General features: G+C 41.0%; 1 protein-coding gene across 9 annotated transcripts in view; it reads left to right on the forward strand.

Moving 5' to 3' along the window:
• The window catches only part of LOC119163260 (N-acyl-phosphatidylethanolamine-hydrolyzing phospholipase D), a 92,816-nt gene extending 79,457 nt beyond the window's left edge, over positions 1–13,359 (forward strand). For 8 of the 9 annotated variants that reach the window (XM_075873798.1, XM_075873796.1, XM_037415218.2 and 5 more), the window contains 3 exons: positions 1,584–1,732; positions 3,736–3,850; positions 6,206–13,359. In XM_075873798.1, the coding sequence (XP_075729913.1) occupies positions 1,584–1,732; positions 3,736–3,850; positions 6,206–6,349 (408 nt within the window). In that variant the 3' untranslated portion in view covers positions 6,350–13,359. Of the gene's footprint in view, positions 1–1,583; positions 1,737–3,735; positions 3,851–6,205 lie in introns of those variants that run through there. The other variant, XM_075873803.1, reaches the window with a different exon arrangement.
• Positions 13,360–13,730: the final 371 nt, after the last annotated feature.

Raw genomic sequence — 13,730 nt, forward strand, 5'->3', positions numbered from 1 at the left:
CAATCAGTGTCATCATATTTTATTCTATATATGCACAGCTTTTATGTATTATTGCGGTAGTGATTATATGAACACTCTAAGCGCATTTTTGTTGGTGCCATATAAAATACATATAAAGTACAAACTGATAACATTGCCCTGTGTGTTATATGCGCTATGTGCGAGTGAAATATCGCAAATGGTGCCGACGGGATCAGCTCAAGCAGAGATGATATGCGCCAGCCAACTCCATTGGGCAAAGGAGCACGAAGGGGTGCCGGGGTGCTGCATCGCTCAGACAACAATCACCCACTTTGATCAAAATAGTATGCACTTAATCATGTGAGATCAGTAGACAGCTCATACATACGTGCAATGCCCTTACCAGTTGTGTCATGTCAAAGCGACTGAGAGCATGAAAGCTGGTCTGTTCCCTGGAGTGGTTGTATTTCTCTATGCCAGCATTTTGTAGAAGTTCCTCCAGATAGAATTCTAATGAATTTAGCTGCTAGCCTTACTTTGCATAACATTCTAATCTTTTGATATTATACTTATGGCAAAATTGTGACTTTTTTGTAATGGGTGCTGTCCCTCCTGCAATACTGTCTTCATGACTTAGCACGTTTTTAAAGTGAGATATAAAGTGTTTTTCTGTAAGACAGTTGGCTGCCCCTATATTCTCAATGTACTCACCCTCCAGTCCTTATCACAAAATCACTTCATGATGCAGTTACAGAAAATTGTCACAAAACGCATATGTACTTCTTTGTAATGAAGATGCAAACTACTTTAGCAAACTTTTTTATTTTTCACTGTTGCATGAACAGCACTCCTAGTACATGAGAATCTTTGCACATGAAAAAAATGAAATGCAAAAATAAAATGCAGGCGGCCACACTGCATTGAGGTTCTCGCACCAACTCGCTGTGACGTCACACGTTTTGATGGTGCGTGCTGGTAATTACGCTATTGTTTTTCACTAAATATAGTCTCATTGTGTTCTAAAAGAGCCACAGACGTTTTTTTTATTATATTCTAAAAGGACGTCAAGGTATAGGAAGTTTTATTTAGCCGACATGGCCAGAAGTCGAAAGGAACACTTCTAAATCTGTGATGTCGAACTAATGTTCAGATACTCAAGTTTTGGTGTCATGGGCCTTGGCAGGGGGTCGCAAAAAGGACATACTTGACCCCATCAAGCTACACAAGCAATCCCCCCATCCCAAGTGCCACACCAGTGCCCCCCCTCTCCCCGCTCTCATCATAATGCTGCACGGTTTTGCACCCGCCAAGACAAATTTCTGCTGACGCCCAAGGCTGGTTCAAAATGCAAACGCGAAACCTTAATCTCCTATTTTCCTTCTGACAACGGTTGTATGATGACAAAACTAATTACAGTAGAGTTCTAAAGGAATATTTTATTAACGTAAATTTTTTTTATGTTTCATTTTATTGTTACTTTTGCAATGTAATAGTGATGCAGCCAAGAAACATTTTCAGTTTATTTCATTCAGTTCTATTATTGTTGCGATATGAGTGCTTCAATGAGGATTACAAAGCTACAGCTGCATTGCCATTATTTTGTCATTGCCATGCCATTCCAGGTGCTGTGGGGAGGTTGGTGTGTGATCAGCCCAGAGTACCGATTCTACTTTGCGGGCGACACAGGCTACTGTGACGTGTTCAAGCAAATTGGCCAGAGATACGGACCTTTTGACCTGGCCGCCATTCCCATTGGAGCCTACGAACCCAGGTGAAAACACTGAATAACTTAACTGTACTGCTTGTTAACCACAGCAAACGAAGCCATAATAATCAGCATAAGGAACATATGAGTACAGACACTTGTCCACCTCATTCACACCTTTTTTTATCTAACTTGTAGGAGTACCAACAGTTAGTTCTAAAGCTGTGCAGTGTGTCCCAAGCTCATATCTGCAATACCCAAAGAATAATTAAATGGGTTGTGTGCCAGTTAAATGAACAGGTATGTGCTGCTGCTGGCTGTGCAATATAGCTCTGAAGTTTTATTGAGTCGCATATTGTTATGCATACAATTCGAAAGAAGAAAACCAATCTGATAGTTAGGCAAGTTTTCAACTGTAAAGTTAATAACAGTGTTGCAAAACATTTAAATGAAGGATTTCTATCTGGCTACTGATGTTACTGAAAATCATATAGTAGTAAAGTAATAATTCCCCAAGTGGGACAATGCTAAGGTAATGAATTCAGATTTTTTTTCTCTTTCTACACTTAAGTGTAGTCATGTCATTTTGATCGAAGCCATTTTGATGCATCTCCTGGAGCAGATAAAATGCCACTTTGGAGCAGCAAATGAGCCTTTGAGAGCAGTTATTAGCCCCACGTTTTCAAATGCAAATATTTGTGTGTCTAACATGAAGCAGTTGCACAACGTCTAATGTTGTAAATATATGCATGTACAAATGCATCTTCTTTTATAAAACTGCACTAGATGAAATGAACTTAGTGCACTTCGTTTCTTTGCATCGAACTATCAGTTTGTTTTGTCGAATCGCGGTCACTCAACTTATATTTATATTTGCCTGCAATATAGTTCATTGTTGTAAATGAATTAGGCTTTCTCCAATGCTTCAGTTCCAAATATTCCATGCAATATTTTTTTTTCACTATGAAGAACAAAACAATGCTCTTATGGTGTTTCTGCTTTGAGTGCAACCTAGGCCTATGATGTGTGGTAAACTAAACAGCTGGCAACAAAGATCACTAACACACGAGTTCTAAGTACACATTGTATGTTCACAAGTTCTAGTAGCAGGTCTAAGTCAATCCATAGAATCAATGTGGGTTTCAACCTGTGCCTGGCCTTCCAGCGATGTTTCCGACGCTTGTTCCACATGGGTGCTTTTTAATGCGTTGCTTTCAATGAACTTGTGCGGTCGATGATCGATATTAATTCCCATAAACATCCGTTACACCGACTTGTCCACGAGAGCCTGCAGTAGCTATTTCTGACGAGTTTTCTCGATTTTTTCATCTTAGCTGTGTTTGCCTTGGAAGCATGAGCCTTCTTTGTCTGCCTTTGTTTAGGTTGTCTCATTTGTGGTTTTGGCACAAATGCACTCCCTTCAACCTTGATGTCAGCAGCTTGTTCGAAGAGCAGAGGCCTGTACAAGGGGCTTGCTTCTTTCGGGCTTTCTTTTATTTCTATTCGCGTAATGAATCGGCCTAGTCTTGCTTCCATGCATGATGGTGATGACATTATTAGGTCTGGAACTGTCGTCTTTGGCGTGCATTCATCTTCAAGATCTGGTGGATCGTCTTCAGGATCTTCAAAAGCTTCCTCCCACTTTGTGATCATAGAAATGTCTTCCACCACTAACAGCGGAGTTGTTGCAGACCTCTGTCAAAGAAGTCTGCATGAAGCTACTGCTTCTTGAATAGTGCACGCCGACGAGAACTCTAAAGGCGTGAACCATGTCTATCATAAAAGGGGTTGTTCTATTCGGGTCTCTCGAACGGTCTTTTCTGCAGTAGGAGCACTGATTGGTCAGCTTCCCGCAGGTTCAGCAATTTTGTGGCCGCAGAGTATGGCATTAACGTTCAGCTTAAGTTGGTTGTTGAAACAAATTTCTCACTACTTAGCTCTGGTGAATGCTTTTCAGTGAATAAGTAGCCAAGTGTATTGAGAAAGGCTGCAATTTATGTTATAAGTGGCATAAGATGAACGTTATGCCTTGTAGCATTACCGTACATACCTCACCGCATACTTTTCAGGTGGTTCATGAAGTATCAACACGTGAACCCGGAGGAAGCTGTGCTTATTCACAAGGATGTTCGCAGCCGTGCCTCGCTGGCAGTGCACTGGGGCACCTTCACACTCGCCAATGAGGTAAGGTCACACCCTGCTACATACAGTGAAGCCAGCGTATTAGTTCGATATATCATATTATTCGATATATCAGTTAGAAGAGGAGAGCAGAAAGGTGGGTCTTAAAATTAATCTGCAGAAAACGAAAGTAATGTACAACAACCTCGGCAAGGAGCAGCGCTTCGAGATAGGTAATAGTGCACTTGAAGTTGTAAAAGACTATGTCTACTTAGGGCAGGTAATAACCGCAGATCCGAACCACGAGACTGAAGTAACTAGAAGAATAAGAATGGGGTGGAGCACATTCGGCAAGCACTCTCAAATTATGACAGGTAGATTGCCACTATCCCTCAAGAGGAAGGTATATAACAGGTGTATCTTGCCGGTACTTAGCTACGGAGCAGAAACCTGGAGACTTACAAAGAGGGTTCAGCTTAAATTGAGGACGACGCAGCGAGCAATGGAAAGAAAAATGGTAGGTGTAACCTTAAGAGACAAGAAGAGAGCAGAGTGGATTAGGGAACAAACGGGGGTTAAGGATATCATAGCTGAAATCAAGATGAAGAAATGGACATGGGCAGGGCATGTAGCGCGTAGACAGGATAACCGCTGGTCATTAAGGGTAACTGACTGGATTCCCAGAGAAGGGAAGCGGGTTAGGGGGAGACAGAAGGTTAGGTGGGCAGATGAGATTAAGAAGTTTGCGGGTATAAATTGGCAGCAGCAAGCACAGGACCGGGTTAACTGGCGGAACATGGGAGAGGCCTTTGTCCTGCAGTGGACGTAGTCAGGCTGATGATGATGATGATGATGATGATCATATTATTCGATATATACCTTCATGGCACTGATTCACCATATTGAATTGAAGGCTGCTTTACCACAATACACTATTCCTCTTTTTTTTTTTTGTGGTTTGTAGACGAGGTTGTGGGTTACATGCAGGGGCAAGTTATCAGGATGAAAATGCAGCACCTATGCAAACAGCGCCTCAGCGTCTGCATACAAAGCTGTGGATACTCATCAGGCATTTGAAGCCTCTTGGGCACCTAGGCCCTTATGTCAGCCTTGTTCTAGATAATGCCCAGCGTGCTCCTTGGAATACTGTAGTCAGCAGCGATGTCAGTTTTCTTTTTTCTATGTGTTACTGCGTTGATCACAGCCAGCTTTGTGGAGAACAGTAGTTTCCGCCATTTCATGGCAACTGTCACATTAACGAAGGGAGTGAGAGATCGACGAGAAAACAAAAGGCAACCACGCACAACAGGCCGATCAGTGGAACGACGATAAACCATGAGAAACGTGTAATGCAAGCAATAGCTTTTGCTCGCTTAATGCGGTGCCCTCCATCACACTGCTCACTCCCCGAATAGTGTACGAGAAAGTCACCTTACATGTGCAAAAGTCCCCTTTATGTGAGGTAAAGCTGTCTTCTTGCGGTGTTTTGCGCTGTACAATATTCAATGCATCAAGTGTTCCGGCAATTTTTGTTCAATGCAGCTACGTACTTTCCTATGCATTGATGTTAAAGCATCGAACACAATTTATCAGAGTTGAATAGAGTCGAGTTTTGCTGTACAAAGTGTAGTGTTGTACAGACAGAATGCTTACAAGCAGCACAAGAAAATTTTGTAAATATTTTACTGTAGACCAGGAACAGTTTTCAGTGTGCAAGCATTGAAATATTACGGTGCTCCTGAATCCAGGGAAAATCTCCACATTTACAGCGTTAAGTGATGTTTGTCAGAAACCGTGTTTCAAAGCGAGTATACTTGTAGTTTAGTAGAAAAAAACAAAAGAAACAAAAAAACAAGGCAGTCTAAACAGCAAATGGTTTTTTAAAGTCAAATTGCAATAGTTGCAGTGCCGCTGCACATAGAAATAGCAGCTATGGCGCCTTTATTGTAATTAGGCATTGCAAGTAATTTAAGCCTTTCAATGATCAAACCCTTTCCTACAATGCTGAAAAATAATTATCAAAAATATATACAACTTACTTGTACTTCTTGTCAGATTGACTATACACCCGAAATTCATTATAACAAAACTGCATCTTACACGAAAATAAGATTGTTATATTCGAAAATTTGTTATAATGGTATGTTCCTAACACTATACTGCAAGACTATTTTTAATTTACTTTGTTATAACCGATATTTCGTTATATCCGGGTTTGTTACATCGATGTTTCAGTGTATATCAAACTAGTGTGGGATCGTCTTTAGATTCAGTAAACCTGAAATCTGCTGTACGTTACTCTCACCATGAAACCTACTGTGTGCAGTCGGTTGTGGACACACTTTTTTTACTGAGATGCTAGGGTTGAACTACTAATGCAGTACAGCTCCCACGTACCATTTCTTGTTTCTTTTGCAGTACTACCTCGACCCCCCAGTGAAACTACGAGAAAGTCTCGATCGACACGGCATATCGCCCCGCGAATTCTTCACCCTCAAACATGGAGAGTCGCGACTGTTGCACGCGGCACCTCCTAACCGAACGTCTCGTGCGCTACCCTGACGACAGTGATAAGATGTGCTGGAGCAGTGCTTGCTGCATCTTAAACGCTTGGTCTCTCGGCACGTCCTGATTACCGGCGCCCCATCGTGAGCCCATCGACAACCGGCAACAACGAGAAAGAAAACAGGCTTGCCACGTCTGGCTGCGCATGCGACGGCGACACCACTCACGCCCAAAAAGCGGTTGATTGTAATCAGCTAGACAAAAAGCCTTCTTCAAAAGCCGCTCCTCTTTTTTTTTCTCTCCTGGTGTAAGCAATCACGTTGAAGGCTCGGAGGCTTCGTCTTATGAAGACATCCACAGCAGCCTTGCAATCGGCTGCTGCATTTTGATTTGTGTGTGTATGTGTGAGTGTATGGCATGTACAAATGTCTACTGCAGAGTAACTTTTGAAGTGTCGTTTCTGAGGGAAATCGTCCAACTCTTTTCGATAGGCACATACTTTTGAGGGTTGTAAAAGGAATGACAATGAAACAAGGCGATTAACCTGTGCCTTATGGGATAGCAGACACTCGCTGCTGCATCCAATCAAGGGTGTGTTTTTAAAATGAGTTGTTGTTACTGCTGTTGTGCGTTTGTTAATTTTCGCTGTTTCTGGTGGTGAAACAAAAATGGCAGAAAAACCTTTTATATTTGTCGACTCTGCATGTTGCACTAAAAAAAATGTCAGAAAGAACAGCGATTTGCCTAGCCTTATTTCAAATGCTGCTTATCGAAAAGAAATCATTTTGCAGTATTAAGTATTTTCCTGCACCGTCCTAAAGCTAAAGGCCCTTGCTTGAAAATATGCAGCTTAGCACGTTCCCAAGCAGTTAGAGTTTTACGTCATCCTACGCGCGGAGCATTTGTGGTGCACACCTACATGAGTAGAATTATTTCCATTTTTACGAATATCTGAGACCTATTCGCTCGAAAGAAGCTGGTCATGCTTTTGCCAGTTCGTTCAGAGCATTTACACAACATCTGTCAAGGTAGACTTCCACACCAAGCTCTCTCTGCTATTGATTTTTGCCTGCTACACCACACCCTGTGTGAATATGTTGTCTTATCTCGGAGAGTATCTCCATGATTTTGTTGTGATAACGATCATCAAGTAATCAGTGACCGGTGAACTGCTCTGCCCCGGTGAGGTGACTAACAAAGCAGCTAAATAGAATGTAACTAGCATTCAGCGTTTTTAGGTGCCACGATTTTCTCACTTTGGCCCGTAACTTAATTTTTAATGGCCACATTTTTCACATATTGTTGTTTTTGCAAACAAAAAAACATATATATAAAAAAGGTACACAACTTGTTAAGAAACTCGGTTAACACTATAGTAAGCATTCACTCAATTTCATTGATTTATTAGCTTACGAACCTTATACAATGTTCACCATTTGTTGCTGCAGTGACATGTATGCGTGTAATTTTGTTATGGTGACTTGTCCATGTTTCATCCAAGTGCATTCACGATTCCCAAACGAAACGGTTTGTTTGACATGGTCAGTGTCTGTAAATCATTACTGCAGATTCATGTATTTGTCTGGCTGCAAGAAAGTTGTTGGCTTCTCGTGCTTGTGAGCAAGCATAATTCGAGTGCATATCCGGTGTACACGTTGCTGTAACGATACATGTTCTGCTGCTGTTGCTGATAGCGTAACAGAATGACAGCATTCACACACTTGAGATTTTGCATTTTTGCATTTGTATCTCTTTAGTCAATTTGGTGACATTCGATGTCATAAAGCATTTTTTTTTCCAAGTACAGAGATGTATGACATGTTACATACAGTTACGAAATTTTCTCGTGCCTCACTACATGAGAAGGAGTTTCTACGAATGTACTAACCGGTGTCTAATGTGATGTTGTTCGTTTAAAGTGTAACCGCAAAGCAAAACAGAGTAAGCGGTGCTCACATAATGTTTATGCAGTATGCATCACTTGTACGCTGTCCCTCTCAAGAAGTCTCATCTGTGTAAACTCATTTTTGCAATGTCAGGATGACCTTCATGCCATGGAAATGACGCTTTACTGCTCTCCATTATTTTTTTTCCCGCAGCTCACAGCTTCAAAGTGTTTCATTGTTTGAATAATGTTCAACATGTTCAACCCTACGTATGTGCTGCCATGCCATGTCAAATGCAGGTTCCTTTACAATTTTATTGAAACTTGGAACTGCGCTTATGACACATTCAAGATAACGTGCTTTAGCATGGAGAGTATGAATGTCGAGTACTCACAGAAGTCGTTAACATAGCAATCTTTGTTCTCAGTTCAAGTGACTCGGTTCAAGTTGCCTGTGAAGGCACAATTGCCCTCATGGCTTGCAAACTTTTTAAAATTAAAGATGCAAGACATATTGGTTTTAAATGTCAGCTGTGGAATGTAACGTACATAATTATTACGTGAGCAACATACCCTCTGACAGCAGCAAAGATGGAACAGCGGATGTCTTGCAGTTTAATTTAAGCACTATGAGAAAGTGCTGCAAAACATCACACATGAACGATTTCATTTAAATATAAAAAAAATTTGCACATTTTTCTTAAGATAACAAGTTGTAACATGCAAAACATTCAATGGAGTGAAGCAGAGGGCAAAATACCAAATGCGACTTATTTATTGGTATTGCTATAACAATGAATAACCAACATTAGCCAATAGTTCACCAGCGTTAGGCAGTGCTAACCAGTACAAGCCACTGTTTCTAATATGTTCAAGGCTCCTTCACATGAAAAACGCAATTTTTTCTAAATATTAAATATATGTTCAAGGCTCCTTCACATGAAGTACACAATTTCTTCTCAATATTAAGTAATATTTAGTGTATATTTTGTCATTACAACAATTCTAAGTCAGTTCATAAGTGCTATTTCACCCTGCTCGAGCTTTTATTTTTTCTATTTTTTTAGCGTGTAACTTTGTTTTCTTTATGTGAACTTCAAGCTGCTTCTAAGATCCCAATCTGGCTTTTATACAATGCTTCAGATCAGTATCGGTAACAACATTTCTTTAGAGATCACTTTAATTAAAGGAATTCCAATTTCCCTCTACTTACTGAAAGACCATTTTATTGAAAGTCACTTGAACAAGTCTCTCAATATCGCTATGCCTAATCTGCAGGAAAGTCCGTGCGTTAACATATCACCAAACAAACGCAATTACAAGCGAACTGTGTGCTGACATCTGGGGCAGTGTGTTCCTGTGAAGAGTCTTTGAAAAGGGATGCGTTGCACTTAATAGAAACGTTTTCTTCACTTTTTAGGCTAGTTAATCAAGCACAAGTCAAACGAGAGCTCACTGCATTTGTGTGCTTTCACAAGCATTTGTATGGCGGTGCTAATTGACGCATCACAAGGCGCCCATCTCGGTTAAAAATTTGTCCTAAGCACGACTTTATGAAAAAGCAGAGGACAAGTAAGGTGACACAAGTGCATACCTACGTCAACTAGCCTTACTGGACGTTCTTTCCAACGCCTTAATTTTTTGTTTTTCTGGGGCACTAATATGCAAAGCGTATCACTTTGCATTTAGAAATGCAAAAGAAAAGTCGGAAGTTTTTGCGACAGAGAAGTGCTAATGTTTATGAACATATTTTTTTTTTGTCAGGGCTTCAGAAGTGGAAGATTGGGTTGGGAACCTCCCCCCATCCCCTCTTACGCCCCCTTCTTGTTTCGACTACCCCCGGCTTCTGTTATCCTTACACGGGACAAACCCAATATTCGTACCAATCCATACAGTGACTCTTACCGCTAACCCGTAACCAATAGATCAGTCATTTATAAGCCATGAATGTGCACCGATTCTTCGTGGCCACAAATGCCCTGATCCCCGAGATCACGTTCCCATCAGGGCCCGTTTTTCATATCTGAATCGTTGTTGGAGTTATCCAAACCCGGTGCAGAAGCGTTCTCCTTTTGGCTGAGCTATAATTTAAATCTTATGTGGCACATTGCATTGCTGTTCTTAGCCTTAGAGTACTGTTAATGGGCAATTGACAAGATGCAAATTACCGCATTACGGGGAAGCCGACCGAATCTTTCACATCTGCAAGTGCTTCTAGCCCCTCACCCTACCTCTCCCCCACTTAGAAAGCACTTTTGAAGCCTGTGGTTTTCCTTGCGATGACAAGTTCTCGCAGTATCAGAATTCTTGCAGAATTCTGAGCGTGAGTGCTGTCTCAGGTTTCTTTAAGTACTGCTTTCATTTTCTTATTGTATTGCACCAAGTTCAGCTTTTTTGTACTCACGTGCGATAAGGTGATGATGGTTTTGTCAGTATTTGTTGTGTTTTTTTCTTCGCTATAGAATCTTCCTCTCATTGTCCTTTGCTTCTTCTGTTCCAAGAACAAGTCAAATATCCTCCCCGTGGTGGAAACACCCGAGCAAAGATTTAACCAGAAACTGTGCCTTGGCAATTGTTTTTTGCATTTTCCCACTGGCACATCATAGAGAATTGCACTAGGTTTCAGACAAGTCATTAGTTGGAACAAGATGCAGCATGAGGAACACTAGAGCGACTACAGTACTGGCAGCGTGAGGCACACTACCCATGGCACAATCTGTACAAAGCAGCAGCGGCTAAGATCATCAGCCCATTATTATGCGGCGTTCCTATGACATCTAATCAAAATGCAGAAAGATGACTTTTACAGAGGGTGCGCTAAATAATAACTCTGAGGAATAAAATTGATGATCCATATAATGTAGCCAACTGAAGCCAATTAACAAGGTCAACAGAAGTAAAATGAGAAGGGCATACAAAATATGGAGTGATATAGCTCCAAATTCCTTGGGTGGCTTTCCTAAAAACTTTGTTTCGGCTTTGACTTGTTGGAACAGTGTTGATTTTTGGTTACTTCCGTTGAAAATGAAAGAAAGACCAGCTTGCCGGGTAGTCTCGAAAACTTGACGCATGACGCCACGTGATGATGCTGCTGGCTTTACCAATAAGCATACCAGTGGTGCCACGCAGTGTACCGGTGACAGTTCCAACGATTGAAACCGCACATGACTACTGGACATGACGGTGGCATGAACGGTGCAAAATCGGCTTGCAAAAATGATGAAAGCATGTGAAAGGTCAGCTATGCACTGTTGACACTGCGTACCATTCACAAGCTACAGCCAACTAGGTCACATTACCATTTGTATACTGCTGCGCAAGAAAATTATGGAGAAAAAGTCTGACCTTCACTAGCATTTATCCATTAGCCAGTTTTTCACTGAACAAACACTGGAAGAGTTCAGAAGAGAGAACTACTGAGCTTATAAAGTACAATATTCTCCATACTACACGGGAATAATCTGCAGATTCATCCATTTCAACGTTTACGTCCAGCATACAGCAAAGAACGTACCTTGACAAACTGTGATTCTTTTAGGATGTATCAGATGGAAAATGCTAATAGAAATTTTAATTGCATTTTGCCTCTTTCATGCTTCTTTTCTGTCAAGCATGAAGAAACACACAGATGTGGAAAATTTTCTAAAGAGAAGGGTATTGGGCGGTGAGCATTGAATTGGGTGTGCGAACCATCAATGCCTTGGAGCAAGGAGTGCAGAAATGAGCATGCCGATATAGTTAACTAAAAAAACATGATTGAAATTATTGTTTAGTCACAGCACATTTGTTTGAATATGTCCTACTAATTTATATAATAAAAGTCAAGTTTTTGTTTTGTAAAACAAGTTCGACATCTGTGTGCCTGCACTAACACATCCTAAAGCAGTGGGTTCACCTCTTCGTCATAGTTTTTTTTTTTTTTTTCACATCAGTTCTAGTCTTCAAAAGGCTGGATGGGTGATTCTCAAAAATGCTAGACATGTAACATGGTTAATTTTTTCATGGGTGACGTTACTGCAGAGGATTTTTGCTATAGTCTATATTCTGTAAACTTTTGCACAAGACCTTGATGAACTATGGGAATTCTTATGTTATTCTACGCATTGATCTTTTACTGGGAAAGGCGTAACTGGTCAGAATCATGTTTTACTGGGAAGGGTTTAATTACTATAAATGTGTGAATAATTAAACTATGCTCTAAAGTATGTACTATAACAATTAAGCACAGCAAGTGAAGAAAAGAGCATTTATTACTTATGCGGACGCTGACACTCTATTGTGGGGCTTTTTCGTGGGCTCATGCCTTCTAGGCCAGCGCAGTGTCTGCATTAGGAGCATACGTGTGATACAATATATAGCCCACAATAAGGCACAGACAAGGCTAACCAGGGGGTTGTTTTTTACTTACGCTAAAAATGACACACGTGCTAAACAACCCCGGTTAACATCATCATTGTATAGTTGCTTGCGCAACTGGCCAGTTAAACTGCACTGTAATCACAGACCCACCTCTTTAACTCATCAAGCATCAATGAGCAAAGAGAATACTGTTTTACTCGAAGGCAAAAATTTGTTTCCGTAAAGCAAGCACAATGAGGAGACACACGTTGTGCAAACAACACAAAAAAAGGTACATGCATAACGAAGCCACTCGCGACATGACATGTATGATGAAGACCGATCATAATGTTTGTTCCCACGTGTCGACGAACGCTGCCTTCATGTTAATATGTCAGCATGGAACAATGCATAGCCCATAAAAATTAAGAGTTTTCTCCTGTCACTAGACACAGTGTGATCACGCTGCTTGTTATTATACTGTGCACTTAAGCATTACTATACAATATAACTAAACACCTGTTGTAACAAGTGTTACAAGGCTCATTCATGCATGTCTCTCTCCAAATCTTTTTTTTTTCTTTGACTGTGCACCTGGTAACTGGCCCTTACTCTGTATAATTTTGTACAACGAAGTGTAAAATATTGTCTAGAACTAGCTGTTCAAAGTGACGCTCTTACTGTATCTGAAGCCCTTTGTCTCGGTGCCTGCAGCTCTAAGGAATTGGCAGGGCTGAGCTCATGAAAAACATATTTTTTAGTGCCTACAGTGACTCGTCAAAATTTGCAAGATCAGTATCCAAGTGCACTGTTGAATTGAACAATAAAGAGTTTAGTCTTGTTATACACTTCGTGTTGAGTCTGCTCCTTTTTTTTTTTTTTCGCACAACTGATGCTATGCAAGCACTCTTAAAAAGCGGCTTCAGGCCGCACAGAGCCAAACAGAGCCGAAAGAACCAATACTAGACAAATACGTGTACTACTCATCCCATGCTGACTGAAGCCCTGTGCAATGCAGCTCCCATAGACACTAGTGCCAGAGTTCCCTGTAGTGTACTCATGGGAAACTCTATGCATGTATGGGGTAGATTTTGCACCCCCTTCTCTGAGATACTTGGCGGGGCCAGTTGCCCGTCGTGCCTGACCCCACACTATGCGCAGGCCTATGAATTTGGAATTAACATCTTGAAATCTCAACTTGACGAGTACATCACC

This window comes from Rhipicephalus microplus, chromosome 9 (assembly GCF_043290135.1).
Source record: "Rhipicephalus microplus isolate Deutch F79 chromosome 9, USDA_Rmic, whole genome shotgun sequence".
Lineage (NCBI taxonomy): Eukaryota > Metazoa > Arthropoda > Arachnida > Ixodida > Ixodidae > Rhipicephalus > Rhipicephalus microplus.